This window comes from Myxocyprinus asiaticus, chromosome 4, assembly GCF_019703515.2.
Source record: "Myxocyprinus asiaticus isolate MX2 ecotype Aquarium Trade chromosome 4, UBuf_Myxa_2, whole genome shotgun sequence".
Lineage (NCBI taxonomy): Eukaryota > Metazoa > Chordata > Actinopteri > Cypriniformes > Catostomidae > Myxocyprinus > Myxocyprinus asiaticus.
This window is the reverse complement of record NC_059347.1, coordinates 49,907,706-49,926,552: the sequence shown is the minus strand read 5'-3', so window position 1 is coordinate 49,926,552 and position 18,847 is coordinate 49,907,706. Positions and strand designations below refer to the sequence as shown.

The 18,847-nt window shown below is 39.9% G+C and overlaps 2 protein-coding genes across 3 annotated transcripts; one reads left to right on the top strand and one right to left on the bottom strand.

Moving 5' to 3' along the window:
- Window positions 1–68: 68 nt before the first annotated feature.
- Window positions 69–11,640, bottom strand: poli (polymerase (DNA directed) iota). Its single transcript, XM_051683288.1, has 10 exons — window positions 11,443–11,640; window positions 11,089–11,205; window positions 10,704–10,868; window positions 9,984–10,127; window positions 8,905–9,144; window positions 6,915–7,093; window positions 6,393–6,484; window positions 6,111–6,244; window positions 1,942–2,144; window positions 69–1,088 (listed from the first exon to the last, which is right to left on the bottom strand). The coding sequence occupies exons 1-10, from the start codon at window positions 11,507–11,509 to the stop codon at window positions 270–272; spliced, it is 2,160 nt and encodes a 719-aa protein (XP_051539248.1). The 5' UTR covers window positions 11,510–11,640; the 3' UTR covers window positions 69–269.
- Window positions 11,641–12,054: 414 nt separating this feature from the next.
- pgam5 (PGAM family member 5, serine/threonine protein phosphatase, mitochondrial) lies at window positions 12,055–18,721 on the top strand. Of its 2 annotated transcripts, none has more exons than XM_051683325.1 (6): window positions 12,055–12,495; window positions 13,706–13,878; window positions 14,032–14,157; window positions 14,248–14,336; window positions 16,467–16,597; window positions 17,693–18,721. In XM_051683325.1, the coding sequence occupies exons 1-6, from the start codon at window positions 12,299–12,301 to the stop codon at window positions 17,841–17,843; spliced, it is 867 nt and encodes a 288-aa protein (XP_051539285.1). In that variant the 5' UTR covers window positions 12,055–12,298; the 3' UTR covers window positions 17,844–18,721. The 2 variants fall into 2 exon arrangements, with proteins under 2 accessions (XP_051539285.1, XP_051539276.1); XM_051683316.1 differs by having other exon boundaries at window positions 16,464–16,597.
- The last annotated feature ends 126 nt before the right edge of the window (window positions 18,722–18,847 follow it).

The window sequence follows — 18,847 nt, the reverse complement described above, 5'->3', positions numbered from 1 at the left end:
CCACTGAGAAACAACAATCATGTTTTTGGCTCTAATGTGGCCAATGACTTCAACAACATCACTGCATGTTATATAAAGATATATTTGGTTTTTATTAACAAAGTGCAATGAATAACAAAAAATGTTGAAAACAAAACAAACTATATTTGAAATCCTTAAAATGGCTTATAGGCTATACATATATACATATGGTTTACATAATTTCTTTTTTTTTTTATAACAATTTCTGACATCATATACAGGCACTCAATTGACACTCAAAAGTGTTCTCAGTTGGGTTTAAAATATTTCAGGATGTTGTTACACTGGCTGTCTTTAGCAATAGTCCTCTTGTCTCTGGGATTGGAGGTTTTGTGTGAGTGTTTTGTGTGGATTTTTAGAACAGACTTCTGTTGTCTCCACTCTCTCTGTAAGTCTCTCTGCACATCAGCAGGAAGTTGAGAGAACACATAAGGGTCCACATTTGGAGGCACATCTGATTGAGGTGTCTGGGGGGTGGGAGGGTTACCACAGCATTCTGAGGCTTTACCATACTCAGAATTTACTTCTATGGAGGACTGGGGAGAGGAAAATGTCTCGCTGAGTCCACAATTACGAGAAGTAGAATTTCTGCTACAATTCAGTGCTGACTCACAAGATGCTGACGTTCTTGGCTGGCTGAGACTCAACACAGAGTGATCCGCGGGGTCAGAATATTTGGAAGACGGGCCAGCGGGTCTGTTGTAAAGCTGTACAGAGCCTTCATTTTGAAAGCTAGAAATCAGCTCCATCTGAATGTGTTCAGGTAGGAGTTTGAATACTTCCGGATCAACATCTGGAGGCAGATTGGAACACACTTTTTCTACGAATACTTCGCAAGACTCTTTTGTGTTCATGTTTGTAGCATGTGAGTACTCTAAAACAGGATGTCTAGGAAATATGAAAGTTTTTGGGCTGATTAGAGATTGCTCAGTTTGTGATTTTGAGGTTGAGGTCATCAATATGTGTTTTAATGGCTTCATGCTGCTCCTTGTTTTATCTTCTGTAGGCAAAATATCTGCCTGAGTGAACTGGGAACTTGCAACAGACTCACGGAGACCAGGTTCCACCTGTAAACGCAAAAAAAATAACAACCCTACTGACTAGTTCTGTTTTCATGTAATCTCAATAATAGATGTACACTACACACATGAAAGATTAGCTGATTATGTAATTGTCAGTTAGCAAAACCAATGTGTTAATCTTTCATGATTAAAGGAATAGTTCACCCAAAAATAAAAATTCTCTCATCATTTACTCACCCTCATGCCATCCCAGATGTGTATGACTTTCTTTCTTTTGTTGAAAACAAATAAAGATTTTTAGAAAAATATCTTAGCTCTGTAGGTCTGTACAATGCAACTGAATGGTGACCAGACCTCTGTAGCTCCAAAAATCACATAAAGGAAACATAATCTTCAGAATGTATATAATAGGTGTGGTTGAGAAATTGAAGTCCTTTTTTTACTCTAAATCTCCATTTGAAATAAATTTAACCACTGGAGTCTTATGGATTACTTTTATGTTTCCTTTATGTGATTTTTAGAGCTACAAAGGTCTGGTCACCATTCAGTTGCATTGTACAGACCTACAGAGCTAAGATATTTTTCTAAAAATCTTTATTTGTTTTCAACAAAAGAAAGAAAGTCTGATCACCATTCACTTGCATTGTATGGACCTACAGAGCTGAGATATTTTTCTAAAATCTTTGTTTGTGTTCTTCTGAAGAAAGAAAGACATACATATCTGGGATGGCAAGAGGGTGAGTAAATGATGAGAGAATTTTCATTTTTGGGTGAACTATTCCTTTAAAGATTGCCTAGACTAATCTGTTACTGCTGTATCATAAAGCAATTACACACTTTTTTTTTGTTTGATTAAGGTCAAGAATGGGAAATGAATATCCACTTCATACATTCTCACCTGCTGCTGAGATGACATTGGTACCGTAGCGGGGGATTTCTGTGCAAAGAAAGAGACGATGGAGCTCTTGCTGGAGCATTTGGCCTGCAGGTTACTGAAGCACACATTTAGCAGGGTCAAATGGAACGGCGCACGTGTGTCCACCACTTTATGAAAGAGCTTCATTGCCATTGAAAGTAACTGGGGCAAAGCCTCACTGCTTCCTAAGAAAAAAAAAGAAAAAAAGATTAATCTAAATCATTGCAGCACAAACAGAAACACTTACACAAATTAATTCATTTCCAAATCCGCTCATCTCGCTGCTGTTTATAATTAATTTGTGAGACTTCTTAGGCTGCTTCATTGTCATGTAAATCAAGGGTCTTCAACAGGGGGTCCGCGGTGGTACAGCAGCGGGTCTGCAAATTATTGTTTGATCCACCACTGGCACTTGTAATAATCAATCACACGCGAGCAATAGCTAGAGATAAGTTTATTTTAATCCATCGACACGTTGAAGTTCCTTACACTTGCTTGCCAAAATTTCTTTCTTTTTAATCCTTGCTCATATTCACCTAAACTGTTGTATTTAGTTATGAACTGATTGGAACGCTAAACAAGTGTGATGAAACTGAGCTAATCACCAGAAGCGCGCAGCGCAGACAAACCATTCATATGCCCATGCTCATCACGAGCCGCTCAAAGTGCAACACACATCAGGTTCAGCAGAGCTGCAGTAGAGGATCGTGTGAGTAAACGCATCTGCTTTGCGTTGGTCACGTTGTGCAGTTGAGCAGCCTACAGTTTATTTTATTATTAGTTGCGTTTTGCTTTCAGAACAATAGCTTACTTTATTTATTAAATATTTGTGAAAATTTAGCCTACAGAGTATTATGAAACTCTGAAGTTGGAAAGTGGCCAGCTTACGCAATGTCTCGTTCCCTTCATCTTAGGGAACCAAGGTTACATGCGTAACCAGAGGTGTTCCCTTTCGATACAGTTCACTCGACATTGCTGTAAGCACTATGGGGAACGATATCCCATCACGCCGCACTACGTGATATTACACTCCCAGAGTTATAACACTAAATAGATACTGTATATTCATAAGGAGTCACAGGCTGATGACTTCTAAGTCATATTAAAGTGTATATGAATAGTCCCATGTGGCAGACGCCAGATGGAAACTAATGTAGTCTGGGATCTACACCGATCAGCCACAAATTAAAACCACCTGCCTAATACTGTGTAGGTCCCTCTCGTGCCACCAAAACAGCGCCAACCCGCTATTCTTCTCACCACAATTGTACAGAGCGGTTATCTGAGTTACTGTAGACTTTGTCAGTTCGAACCAGTCTGGCCATTCTCTGTTGACCTCTCTCTTCAACAAGGCATTTCCATCCGCAGGACTGCCGCTCACTGGATGTTTTTTTGTTTTTGTCACCATTCGGAGTAAATTCTAGAGACTGTTGTGCGTGAAAATCCCAGGAGATCAGCAGTTACAGAAATACTCACACCAGCCCATCTGGCACCAAATATCATCCATGCGATTATCTAATCAGCCAATCATGTGGCAGCAGTGCAGTGTATCAAATTACGCAGATACGGGTCAGGAGTTTCCATTAATGTTCACATCAACCATCAGAATGGGGAAAAAATGTGATCTCAGTGATTTGGACCGTGGCATGGTTGTTGGTGCCAGATGGGCTGTTTGATGGCTATACATGCTCGTTCATGAGGTGTGCGCGCATGCTCATGGAGTCAAGACGAACCCCTAAAAAAGGAGATTTGCTGGCTGAGAAAAAGTGTGCTTTTCGCCCTGTTGACATTCAGACCCAGATTTTTCAGATGGCAAAGCAGCAAGTCTCTGTGTTCGCTCAGTAGTGCCTCTGATTAGGCTATTAATAACCAGTTGTGGAGGTAATTCAAAACATGCACACCGTTCGTTTTCAATGGGGTGAGCACCGCATCAAAACATTTCGTGAACGTGCGGGGAGCCAGAGACAGACAGAAAGGAAGGACTTTGAATTGATACGCAGTTCCCTCGAACGCAAATCTCAAAAACCGCCTGTGACACGGTGCAATTGGTACATGAAAGTACACGTCCTTCAGATCTATTGACGCAAACCAGTCCTAAGGATGCGCGATAAGATCTGTTTCTGAGTTAACATTTTGATTTTCTCGCTATAGCAGATAAAACACCGTTCATCATAGGGAAGCAGTTGAGCATAATGTGTGGGGTGTATGATACGTGAAGGGGAAATGGCCCTTTTTCTAAGAATGTGTGAAATGGCCCTTTTTCTAAGAATCAAGCCTTCTTCGGCTCTGGGCCGTGAATAACGGCGAGCTCTGAGCTCCTCTTCACGGAGCTGGGCATGTCAGGAGCGTTTCTGCTGCCCGGGCAGGGTTTTTCTGTCGCCGCGTTTTTTTGCACTGAGACGGTGGGTGCTTACACTTCTGATGGCTCAGTAGTAGCTTTCGGCTATGCTGGAGCAGCGAGAGATGGATTCTTTGCTGGGCGCTGACTGGAATTAGACCGGGAGCGTGCCAGGAAAGGGGAAGTTCTACTTCTCTTTGGCAGAAAGTGTTTCATCACTTGAGACTGCTTTTGCGCCGCGATGAAGCACTCTGAAAAGCATTCCACGGCGTTGCCAAATAGACCGTCGGGCGACACCGGGGTGTCAAGGAGGGCTGCTTTCTCTGCGTCACTCTCTGTGAGAGTTAGCCAAATATGCCGATCCAGAACCACAAGGTTGCTCATCACTTTGCCAATGGACTGAGCAGTAGTTTTCATGGCTCGCAGTGGCAAATCTGTAGCGGTGCGGAGCTCTTTGAACAGCTCTGGATTGGAGCCTTGCTCATTCATATGTTTAAGGAGCTTAGCTTGAAAAACCTGGAGCACTGACATGCTGTGGAGTGCTGAACCAGCTTGGCCTGCTGCTGTATAAGCTCTTCCAGCCAGTGCGGACGTCAGTCGACACGGAGGGGTGGGCAGTATTATGGCAGAGGTGAGCTGCGACCGCCTGTTCCACCAGGGGAAGCTTTGAGTAGCCTTTTTCATCGGCGTGGTCCACTTTAGTGAGGACGGCAGCACCTCCGACCTGAATGCGCGAAGAGTAAGGCACATACCAGGTCTTTGTGAGCTCCGCATGGACCTCAGGGAAGAATGGTGTGCTCCTACGGACCGCGGTCTGTTGACGATGGCAGGTTTGCAAAAACCATTCATCCAGGCGAGACTTTTCTGGCTCTTCTGGAGGGGACTACTCAAGACCAAGCTCTTCAACTGCTCTCGAGAGAAGAAGCTCCTTGTCCGTGGCGTGTGCACGTAATTCACCCTCGCTGGGGGAACCAGTTCACCGAGTGCATCTTCGACGGCAATGTGGAGAACTCTTCACTGGAACACACAGGGGAGCGGAACGCCTCTTGATGCAGGCGCTGAGCACAGGTGACAAGTCGTCCTGTTCGTGTCTTGCTGAGAATTCCATCCACTGTAAGTGTATATCGATGGCGAAGCAGAAGATGAAGATGAAGTCTGTAGTCTTGAAGGAAGAAAATTCTGAAGAAATGGTGATGGAGTGTCCGCTTATATAAGCCTTATAACTGGGCTTATAACTGCGCGCCCGAAGGGGCGGGGCTCAGACACCATTGCCAATCACAGGATTGGCGTGACTGAATAAGGGTTTCAATAAGGTCGTCTATAAAGGACTCCCCATAGTGCTTACAGCAATGTCGAGTGAACAATCAAAAGGGAACTCCATTTTAGTAACCTTACAAAATTGTTTTATTCTGCATGGACAGGGTCTGTCTGTTTGTCTGTCTGTCTATCAATCTGTCTTTTTCTTTTTATTAAGGAGGGGGTAAGGAACAGTGATTAACAAGGAAAATGAAAAATGTCACTTCATGTCAGAAAAGTTGCAGACCCCTGCTGTACATTATTTAATGATTATTTCAAAAGATTTGTAATAGAAACATAATAAAGTATGTACATACAATAATATGGTACCCTACCATACACATTTTTATAGGCATAAAACACAACACTCAATTTTATATAATATGTAACAGGGGTACCAGCTCCGTCTCTCTACCCACCAAGGGGTCCTTGGACTGAAAATTGTTGAAGACCCCTGGTGTAAATCAAATAAGGGTGTTTTGGAGAAAAAGTGCATGCAAAGACTGCGTAAGTGTACCACATGTGATCTTGAGCCCTGTGTGGTTGGGAATAGGACATTGTCTGCTCTCTCGGTTGAACCAGCGATTAGTGGCCGAGTATTTGCGAATCGTTAGTCTGAACGTGTGGGGCTGCCTGCCATCTTTATACATCCTAAAAAGAAACAGCAAATCCAAACAGAAAAACATGTGATTTGACGGAGGCATGCACTATAAACATACCAAACAAAATGTAAATACTGTATCTATTGTGCTGTTCACTTTGTCACATTAGACTAATATTGTATAACATATGTATTCACCTCTCAGTAAGGCTGATGAGTAGATCTTCAATTTTCTTTGTGACTTCTGCTAGTGTGGAAATTTTCTTGAATGAGTCCTCATCGCTGAGAGACTGAAATATATCATGTAGCTTTTGTTTTATCAGAGTAGTACACTAACAAAAAAAAACATGATAATACCATTGTTTTTTGACATGTAATATGGCAATAGCATGTTTTTTGGACATGTACCAAAGTATTCTTTAAAAGTACCTTGGAGTACCATGTAAATATCATTTACTGTACCCGCCTATCCTATTTAGGGATGCAGGGGTGTTGGAGCCTAACCCAGCTACCTCAGGCCGAAGGCAGCAAAACACCTGAACAGCCAATCATATTTACACTCTCACTAACACCCACGGACAATTTAGAGTTTACAATTCATCTGAACTGCCTGTTTTTGGACTGTTCGGTAAACTAGAGCATCATGGTACATGAACTTGGTAATCGTTCAGGACTATGCTACTACCACCACAGTACTTTTTGGTAAGGGTAGGACAATACCTGAGGAGGACCTGCCGGTGTGACTGGAGAGTCATCGTTGCCACAGGCGAGGTTCTGAATCCTTTTAGCCATCACTTCCCCGAACTCCTTCACTAGTTCAGGCAGAGGGAATAACTGCAGATCTTGCACACTGACCAGACCCAGAGCCTTCAACTTCTCACCTGTCCTGTATCCAATTCCTTTCAATACAGCCAATTCAGTAAAACACAGATTGTTACAGATCTTCCACAGTATGACATGTCTGCCATTGGTAGCAACAGAAAAAAATCAATCCCAACTATCGTTGGTACATTTTCTTGCAAGAAAAATTTGCGGCATGTGAGTGATGCTTACTTAAAGGAATAGTTAAATAGTTAAAGGAAAAGAAAATTCTCTCATCATTTACTCACCCTCATGCCATCCCTGATGTGTATGACTTTCTCCTGCTGAACACAAACTAAGATTTTTAGAAGAATATCTCTGCTCTGTAGGTCCATTTAATAGAAGTGAATGGTGACCAAAACTTTGAAGCTCCAAAAAGCACATAAAGGCAGCATAAAAGCAATCCATAAAGGCCCCCGATATACTTTATACGAAATGGAAGAAAGAACGGGTGTGATGTCCTTTTGAACCAAATCTGGCCAAAATGAATGTTTTTTTGAGTTCCTTTTGGTGGTTCGTAACAGCTCACTTGGGAGAACTTTGAGGAAAATTTAGTACCGGCTGCTAATTGGTCCAACATGATTATGTGATTTGTGGGTGTGACGGGGACTCCACCTACTTTGACACAAACATCTTTTACGGTTCATTTCATCGCTCCAGTCTGTCGAGGTCAGACACAGGTAATGGGTAACAGGTAACAACATCAACATGAACACACTGGAGTGCCGAGTTGCCGAGCTGGTGCAAACATACCCACATCTTTACGATTGTTCGTGTAGAGACTGAGGATTCAGAGATGGCCTGGAACCCCTGGAAGGAAATTGCAATGAAGCTTGGTGTCGATGACCCAGAGTTATGCAAAGCAACATGGAGAAATTTGGAAAAGCAATGAAAAGGATGAGGGGCTAGAGTGGGGATGAGACACTGAGCACCAAATTACCCAGGATGTTCTTGGAGATGTCCTGGCTCAAACCTTTTTTTTTGGCATCAACAAACTGTGTCCAACAAGCCTTTTTTTTTTTTAAAAGGTAAGCTAAAGTTATCCACGTTATTGCCAACTACTGTTGCAAGTTAGAGCTAGCCTCCATCATGTTTTCAACATACTGTATGTTCATGTAAACAGTAATCTATCCAATTGTTGGTAAAGTAGATCTTGCTTATTGTTGTGTGTTGTTGTCAAGATAGCGCGCATCACATATTTAAATGCCCCTCCAAAACAATGCCCCCAGTGTTGTGGGCAGTGTCCAAAGACAACTGAATGCTCATAAACAGTATATCGTTGCTCTGCTGTTTCGAACTTCTTTTTACCCCTGAACGAAGAATGAAGAAGAACTTCCAGCGGTTTAATCCATGTCTTCTGAAGCAATCCAATTTGTTTTGGGTGAGAACAGACCAAAAAATAACTCCCTTTTTACTATAAATCTTGACATCATCAGTCTCCTTGGTGATCATGATTTCAAGCTCGATTACACTTCCTAGCACCATCTAGCCCTCTGTGCATGCGTCAAGTGCTAGGAAGTATAATCGAGCTTGAAATCATGATTGTTCCTAGAGACTGCAATGGCAAGATGTCCAGTGAAAAAGGAGTTACATTTTGGTCTGTTCTCACCCAAAACCGATTGGATCGCTTCAGAAGACATGAATTAAAGCACAAGAGTCGTATGGATTAATTTTATGCTGCTTTTATGTACTTTTTGGTCACCACTTACTTGCATTGTATGGAACTACAGAGCTGAGAAAAATCTCTATTTGTTTTCTGCAAATGAAAGAAAGTCATACACATCTGGGATGGCATGAAGGTGAGTAAATGATGATCCTTTTTGGGTCAACTATTCCTTTAACAGCTTACCAGGCACTCTACGCAGTCCTGTAAGACTGCTCATGAGCTCTGCAGTGCTGTATGGAAGAAGTGTGGTCTGTTGGTTGGGTTTAAAGGTGCCTGACACCAGCTTGGCTAAGAGTTTGCTGTTAGCAATACCAGCACAGCCAGTTAGTCCCAGTATGCTGAACATGGCCTGCCTGAGTTCAGCTGCTACCATAGAGCCGACAGCCAGACAAGCATTCTCCTCATCAATCACCACATCTGAAGCTGTGAAAAGAGTTCATCACTTAGCAGAAGCTTTCTTACCCAAAGTGGCTTGCAATACATTACTATACAATACATCTAAAGCAACTAGAGTAACTTTTGTAATCATAATCACAATTATGATGAGACGATCCCAGTAATTTCCCAGTTCACGAATCATCATGAATCTTACAATATTAGGTGTATTACCACTCAGCTACCACCAGAGGTCGACCGATATATTGGTTTTACCGATTAATCGGTGCCGATAGTTGCTTTTTGGAACTATCAGTTATCTGCAAAAATCAATGCTAATAGTTGTGGATAATTTTGTATATATTCCTCCATGTTTCTCTGGAACATATAGTACATACAGTATTCGTAGTCCATATGACAATATTTACTTTATTGTGTTTCTATTGTAATACATTTTAGATGACTGTAAGAGCGCATGTTTTGTTTCCCTTGTGTTTGCGTGAGCTGGAAGCACAGACTTTACAAAATAAGAGTCCCCATGTATTTCAGCCTTTTTTTTTTTTTTTTTTTTGAGTAAAAAGTTCTGCATTATGTACCAAATCTAAAAAAAAAAAATCTGGTAATTATTGTGATTCTGGATGCACAATAAACTATATCTGGAATTTTATTAATTTTGGACACTTGTTGTCTCTATGTCTGTGCCCATCACAATAATAATTATTTGTTTTTTTATATATAATTTTTTCAAACAATCGGCTGATTAATCGGTTATCTGCCTTTTCCATTACCGTAGTTATGGGTATCCAAAAAATCCACTATCGGTCGACCTCTAGCTACCACCACTGGTTTTAAAACAATAAAAATGTGCTTGTGAGGCTCAAACTCACATTTGTGTTTGTATATGTGTCCGCTGAAGGAGAGATCTGAAATACAGGTCTCCTTCAGTCTTCTCTCCACCATTTCCGTAACATCCACAAAGTTCTCATCAAAGCCCAGTCTCTCCACCAGTGGGCAGTATGACATCAGCAGTTCTAGTGCAAATAAAGTCAGTCAAAATCTAGTTTATAATCATTTAAAGGTGCACTCAGTAACTTTTAGCTCGTGTCATCTTGGACTTACAGTGGCACCTAGTGGTGTGGATGCAGTATCATTCAAAATGAATAGTTTTCAGTTACAGATGCCATTGTAGAAATTCACTATTCACAATCATCCATGATTAATTTAATCCAAGAGTGAAAGTGTCCAATAACAAGATTCTTACGGAGATTAAGTGAGTAGTATTCAGCTGGTCATGTGATTCTAAAATGGCAGCCTAACATGTAGAATTAAACAGCTTTTATAAGGTTACTGATAAGACTAGAATCCTCATCTCATGTAAGTGGTCAAGATTTTATACAGCTGTTTCAAAATTACAATTAATTTCTTTAGGAGTAAAGCTTTTTCAATGGGAAAAAAATGACTGAGTGTACCTTTAAATAGGGAAATTTCACTTGTACTCCTAAAGAACATTTAACTGAGAATTTAGCTTTATGCAAATAAGCAAAATTACAATAAATATACAGCAGAGGGCTTCCATAATGTTCACATTCATGCGTGGCAGATCTTACCAGTAACTTTATAGGACATCTCTCTGTAATGGGTGAGATCTTCTCCTTTCACAAGCACCAGCTGCGGGCATTTCTCCACCGCATCAGTCACTGACATCAGCTTAGTCACACCATGCTCTCTTGCAACATAATTACAAGTCACTATAATATATTTCTGCTGTATACCTAAGAAACAAAAGATGTAGACAGAGATGAATATTAGGGTATGTTGGGTGTGTGTTATTATAAAAGGGGTTCTACTTGGCGAGTTTTTAAATAGAGACAGTTTGATTGCATTTGTGTTGTTAGGTATTTTGTTAAAATGTTTTTGCAACAAGACAAATTCCTTGTATAAATTATACTTGATAAATAAAGTCTTTTGTCTTCTAAGTCTACTGTATTATACCTAGAGGCTTGTTCCGCAGGGCTGGATTTCTGATCATCTCAACTTGTGCATAGAAGCAGTCCAGGTCAAAGTGCAGGATCACTCTCTGAGAGATGGCTGGAACTCTGTCAGTGCATCCTGAAATGACAAGTCAGTCACAATTCAAATAGTCAACAAGAGGCTGGTCACCTATTGATCCTGCAGTAGTGCTGTCATAAATAATGAGCTGTGCAGTTGGACTGCCTAATAAAACCGCAGCTGAATAGGAGTACCGTAAACCTTTTTTAATAAAACTCATGCATTATTCTAAGATGAAAATCTGTCTATAAATGATACATTACAACATAGTTATCCAGCTGTGAAGCCAATGCCCACCTGTTTCCAGCATGTCTGACTCTAAACTGCGATCCCACTCATTGTCTTCACCCTCGTCCATGTCCATCTTTACTAAAACAACAACCAGAGACAGAGACGTGGATATGTAATACACAGAAACAAAATTACACACCACTTTTTTTTTTTTTTAATCAACAGCAAAAGACGCCGCCACCTAGATCAAAACATAAACGTACTGCTCATGTTCATTTGCTGTCGTTTTACTGCCACCTATAGGACTGGAGCAACACAAACAACTGATATTTGTGTTAGTTTAGTTTGTTAAGACAACTAACCAGGTGTATATTTAATAGACTCCTAAGTATTTTTCGTTTGTCGAGTTGCTTGAACATGGAGTGATATAACGGACAAAACAAAAATACAAATATCAATAATTCAATAAATATGTAATACATATACGCAGTGTCAAAAGTTGCATTCATTAAATAAAACAACATGAAACTGTAGAACAATTCGTTATATATGGCACAACATTTATTTCTACATTTACTGACAAGAAAGATGACTCATTTCACAGATATGCATAGGGGCTTTTATTTTGATAGGTTTTAAAATAAACATGCCTTATTGTCGCTGTCTTCACTAATCTAGTCGTGATTGTGCTACTGGAATTCATTTAGTATCAAAAGCGCATTTTTCTGGAGGCTACGTACACTCTCACACGTGGTTTAGACAGAAAAACACGAATCTGGGACATCAGTGACGGGTTATTACTCGCTTTTCGGCTATTTGAAAGGAGGAAACATTGGCACTTCCTAAGCAGAGTGACTCACTGTGCGTCATAAAGCTGAAGATCTGCCGTTACTCGTCCGTACAGTCAATTCTCATTTGAGTCATGTCGTTTCGGAGGGCGGCCAGACTGGCGTTCGGGTTTGTCGGTGGTTCTGCGGTGCTGGTGTGCGCAGCGGTCGCGGCAGACAAGCACGGGTACTTCGGAGAGCGATTCCGCCTCAGAGAGACCTCAAATGCCGTGCTTGCAGCACAGCCTTCGGCATGGCCCACTGCGAACGGATGGGATTATAACTGGGACAAGTAAGGGGATATTTATGCATTGTACATTAACTATTTAACCTAAAGTTTCATCGAAAATGATTTAAAATATTCATTAAAGGAGTATCATGGTACAGTGTCAGATCTTAAAAGAATAGTTCAAACCCCGCCCCCCCCCCCATTTTGAAATAGTTCAAAAAAATTTTTTTCCTCATCTCAGAAGTGTATGCCTTTCTTTCTTCTGCAGAACACAAATGAAGATTTTCAATGCAAGTGAATGGTGACCAAAACTTTGAAGCTCCAAAAAAAACAAAACAAAAACAAAACCAAAAAAAAACACATAAAGGCAGTTTAAAAGTAATCCATAAGGCTCCAGTGGTGTAATCTATGTCTTCTGAATCGATCCAATCGATTCTGGATAAAAACAGACCAAAACTCTCCTTTTCCACTATAAATCTTGACAGTCTCCACAGTGATCATGATTTCAAGCTCTATTACATTTCTAAGTGCTATCTAGCGCTCTGTGCAAGCGCTAGGAAGTGTAATCAAACTTGAAATCATGATCCTGCCTTGAAACTGCAGTGGCAAGATGCACAGTGAAAAAGGAGTTACATTTTGGTCTGTTCTCACCCAAAACTGATTGGATCGCTTCAGAAGACATGGATTAAACCACTGGAGTCTTATGGATTACTTTTATGCTGCTTTTATGTGCTTTTTGGAGCTTCAAATTTCTGGCCACCATTCACTTGCGTTGAATAGATCTACAGAGGTGAGATAATCTTCTAAAAATCTTCGTTTGTATTTTGCAGAAGAATGGCATGAGGGTGAGTTAATGATGAGATTAGTCAAAGTCCTTTTTGGGTGAAATATTCCTTTAATACCATGTTACTTTGATATGTATCATGGTATTAAATATTTTCCAAATTCGTGTACCAAGGTATTTGCATGGTACTTAAAAGAATACCATATTACTTGCCTGAAAAGCATGATATTGACATGGGACAGTCATCCTGAAGCAAATGGTGATAATTAGTGGATCACCCCATTTGGTGTTTGAACCTATGAATCTTTGACTTAGAAGCTCGGATATTTAACCAGTAAGCCTCAATACACCTAAAACTGAAAAGCATGTGGAACTGAAACAGTCTGGGCTTAGACTTGGTTAATTCTCATTAATACAGTGCAGTGGTCATAATTTATGTCACTGTGTCAATTACTGCTGTCTGTCTGATCAATCTTTTGTCCATTTCAGACGTGACCCCTCCTCCATGGTAAATGGGAAGAGAAAGGAGAGCGCTGGTGACAACAGTAGTACAGACACTGAGAACAACAAACCCAAAGCCACACGTCACATCTTCCTCATCCGACACTCTCAGTACCATCTCAACGGGAACGGAGACAAGGAGAGGGTCCTCACTCCTTTAGGTACTGATCTCTTAGCATATTTTAAAGTATATGCTAAAGGGGTGACCCACCCCTGGCTTAGTCTACTCCTTCAGAGATGACACTGAATAATATAAGGACAATAACCCACTAGTCTGACATTAATTTGTGTGCTGGTTTCTGTCTGTGCTGCAGGTCGTGAACAGGCTGAGCTGACGGGACAGAGATTGGCAGCACTGGGAATAAAGTATGACCTGCTCATCCACTCTTCTATGACCAGAGCTACAGAGACAGCCAACATCATCAGCAAATACCTGCCAGGTACAGTCTCTTTTTGAAGAGTTTAACCTTTGATTTCAACCTTTAATCATGTTTATTTTCTTCAGCTATATCACTGTGTGTTTGTTTCAGGGGTGGAGCTTGTGAGCTGTGATCTGCTGCGAGAGGGTGCACCCATAGAACCAGTACCTCCCGTCGCCCACTGGAAACCTGAGGCTGTGGTCAGTACAAAATATATAGTCAACACACATTTGAAGTCTGTTAGTCCCCTCTTCATGTGTTGTTTGCTTCTGGGTCTTAGGTTCATTTGTACCAATTCATATTTTTGAGTTTCTGTTGATGGTCATAACAGAAGCATAGTTGAGGGTACAGTGATTCTGCTGGTGGACAAAAACCCACAATAAAATCAGCCTAAGTCTCTTCGAACCTCAAACAGTCCATGTGGCTGTTTAATTTGTTTTTACTGTTGGTGATCCTAAAGCCAGCTGTTAGTCTGTGTAATACAAAGGAGAGGTTTAGCAGAATGTCCAGACTGCTCTTTTCCATACAATGACAACATACTGTTACAAAGACTGTAAAGCTCCAAAAAGGACAAAAACAGCACCATACAAGTAGTCCATATGACTAGGGCTGGGCAATATGGCTACAAAAATTCTATCTTGATATTTTTCAGCCTATTGACGAAATTATGTATTTCTAGATAATTATGTATTTGCTCTAAAATGGCTCAAAACTGATTGTAACGGGTAAAGGATGAGCAAGGAGGCGGCGGGAACCAGCAGAACAGGCAACGTAAATTTTAATAACATAAACTCAAAACAACATAAAACATAGACGCACACACAGCAGCTGCTTGTGTCTCTCTCTCTCGAACTGGCGCTCCCGGCTCGTCTTTATCCCCCTCCCAGCTGATTATGACAAATCAGTGCCAGGCGAGTGTCGTCACGGCCCGGACACACCCTCCTCCTCGTCACACTGAATTTTTTATTTATTTATTTAAAAATCAGAGGAAGCTTCATTTCATCCAAACAGACATTGTAGCCAAGTAGATTACATTTGTAAATGCATTGGATACAAATCTATTTAAAAATAAAGGCATATTTCCTGCAGTTTTTATCTAAATGAACACAAGGGAGAATGAGATTGAATCATTTTTATTGATATGCAGTTTTATATTTATATTTTATGTACAATGATACATAGTAGTTAAAAAAACATTATTTACTTTAATATATTTTTATTAAAACAGTTTTGGTGAATGAACAAGGTGTGCAAACACTACTTGAATATTTACTTAAACTTAGTTGAATATTGCATAATACCAAATTAATACTGTGGGACCCAGTCAAGTTTATTATTGTTATATAAACTAAATTATAATCATCATTTTGAGGATTAGATTTGTTTTATATAAATGTAATATATTTCTGTACTATTTACTTTACCTTCACCTGGAGCTTTTATTTTGACACTGGAAGTGCAGTGTGTACTTTACAATGTTCTGCATCTGGTGAAACGCTGACATTGCCTCTTTTTCTGTTATACTGTGCCGCCTTTGTAGATTTGTATTTTACTTTGTATCAGTTACTGATGCTTGAATCTGCAGTGCTTTTCTTTCACAGTGCATGTGAACTGCTCTGAATGCGCTAAAAAATCACAAGCCCATGAGCGCCACGTGTGCACAGAACAGCGTGCCACTGGTTTATTCTGAAGCGTGCACAGACTTCATTTTCAGCCTTTAATCGCAGTCTTTTGCAGTTTAATAATCACATATGACCATATCGCCATTTTAACGTTAGTTTGATTAATTGTGCAGCCCTAAAAGATTGTGAAATTAGTCTACTAAGCACATTTAAATCATTGCGATATTCATGAAATTGCTTAATTTGATATTCTCAGCAAAATCATCACGATCATATTGTGAATATTCAATATATCGCCTAGCCCTTCATACGACTCGTGCTATGTTCTAGGTCTAATGAAGCCATAAAATAGCTTTGTGTGAGGAACTGATTAAAGTTAAAATAGTTTTATAGCTCTCAAAACTCATTCATGCTTGTGTATATTTAAACTTGGAGCACTGCAATCCGTCACAAGACTAGATTAATTGCGTTTGACCTTACTGACATTAAACCTGCCGACTTTTGTTGAATGGAACAGAGCAGTCTGGACATTCTGCTAAACATCTCCTTAAATGAAATTATGACCTAATTAAAAATTTTGGGTGAACTATTCTTTTAAATGTTGATGTTTGATGGAGAACATTGAGTGTGGTTTGGTCATGGAGGCACTGTGGACTCCTGCCTCTCCTCACATGGATGGTTGTGAAACTCTTGTGCCGGTTTCAGCAGTACCATGAGGACGGCGCACGGATCGAGGCAGCGTTCCGCCGCTACATCCACCGAGCTGACGCCAAACAGAAGGATGACAGCTACGAGATAATCGTCTGTCATGCTAATGTCATCCGCTATTTTGTGTGCAGGTTTGTGTTCACTTGCTACTCAGCGTATTCTTTTTATCTTGTTTTTTCTTCTTGATGAAAAAAACCTAAGCAGTATTTGCACCAAATGAAATCGTAAACGTAAGTATGCTTTTGTCCCTTTGTGTTCTTTGCATGTGATTGCTAAAGCTGCATTCATTCCGCAAATATGTGGAATTCGCAAAACCTCTATTTGCAACCACTTTTCATTAGTGATGCTCGCTAACAAACGTTTTTTTTACACCCGTAAATGCTCTTCAGAAAACTTAAATCGAAATAGAATAGTATTTTTTTTTTTAATTAATTTATTTATTTATGTTTCTCCCCAATTTGGAATGCCCAATTCCCAATGCGCTCTAAGTCCTCGTGGTGGCATAGTGACTCACCTCAATTCAGGTGGCGGAGGACGAATCTCAGTTGCATCCGCGTCTGAGACCGTCAATCCGTGCATCTTATCACGTGACTTGTTGAGCACCGCGGAGACATAGCGCGTGTGGAGGCTTCACGCTATTTTCCGTGGCATCCACACTCAACTCACCACGCGCCCCACCGAGAGCGAACCACATTATAGCGACTACCAGGAGGTTACGCCATGTGACTTTACCCTCCCTAGCAACCAGGCCAATTTGGTTGCTTAGGAGACCTGGCTGGAGAGTATTTTTTATTTTATTTAATATTAATATGATTTAATTTTAATAATTAAATAATATCATTTAATATGTAATTTATTATTATTACTATTTACCCATTTTAATAATTTTTATATTAATATTTTTTAATATTAATAATATATAATATTAAAGGTTTAATATATATGTAATTAATATTATTTAATATTTCTTTTGAAGATTTTATCCTAAAAGTCTTTGTGTGTGTGTGTGTGTGTGTGTGTGTGTGTATATATATATATATTTTTTTTTTTTTTTTTTTTATTTATTTATTTTTTTTTTAATTATTATTCCAACCATAAGCAATAAGATTTGCACATTGTATAATCTGTCTGAAATATTTTATTTTTTTGTACGTTACAGTACGTATTCTGTCTTCTAAAAAGTGTTCTCCAAGACCATTAAAATAATTTAAATGTTTCTGTTCCAGGGCTCTGCAGTTTCCTCCAGAGGGCTGGCTGAGGATGGGCCTGAACAATGGCAGCATCACATGGCTGACAATTCGGCCCAGTGGCCGAGTGGCTCTCAGAGCTCTGGGAGACTCCGGCTTCATGCCTCCGGATAAACTCACTCGGACTTGACATCCTAAATCTAAACCATCATGGCCTCGTTACAGACTAGACTGAAAGATGAGTGGAACTGATAGCTGTTAGAGGTGGAAGTTTCAGGAAATTTCTTATAACGTTCTCCTAAATGCCGACTGAGTTTTAGAAATACCTTTTAGATTCACAAAATTTCAGAATCTTGAGAATTTTTTTGGGTTAGTTCACCCAAAAGTGAAAATTCTGTTTCTTACCCTCATGTAACTCCAAATATGTACGACTTACGATTCTTTTGTGAAAAGGATAAATTTTGAAGAATGTTAATGCTGCTCTTTTGTCCACGAAACAAAAGTGAATGGGGACTGAGGCTGTCAGTTACATTCAGCCTAGCATTTCCTTATGTGTCCCATGGATGAAAGTCATACAGGTTTAGAACTTTATGAGGGTGAGTAAATAATGACAATTTAAATTTTTAGGTGAACTTTTCCTGAAAGGGATTTTGAATGAGTTTGATACCTCTGCCCACTGTCAGCGTTGCTATTTTTAAAAAAGCAAGGAAAGAGATATTGATATGTCCTCTATTTGACACAAACACTCCTGTGCCATGCTTGCCATTTGTAACCGTGATGAAAAGGTTGTATTAGCCAGCAAGTGTACTTTTTTATATGTTCAAAACGAGGTCTTTTTCCAGGAGTTCCAGTTATGCAAACTCTGGAGGCCTTGTCGTGACAGTTGGTGTCATATGCACTGTTTACGTGGAATTATGTTTATGAATGTTTTAAAGGAAGCGTGTGAATTTTTCTTCTAAATTGTGAGAATCTTGCATTTGCATGAGGTCGATTACTACTCTGTAAATGTTTGTAGATTGTTGTTTGTGCACACAGAAAACTGGCAGTAAAGTTTTTTTTTCATTGAGTTGTTCAATAGTGTTATTTAATTTTAATTTTTTTGCCAGACTATGGATAAGTGAATCTTATGAAGAAATTTCCAGGTCATATATTCACCCCAAAATCAAAAGAGAAGAATAAGAAATTATATTTTGC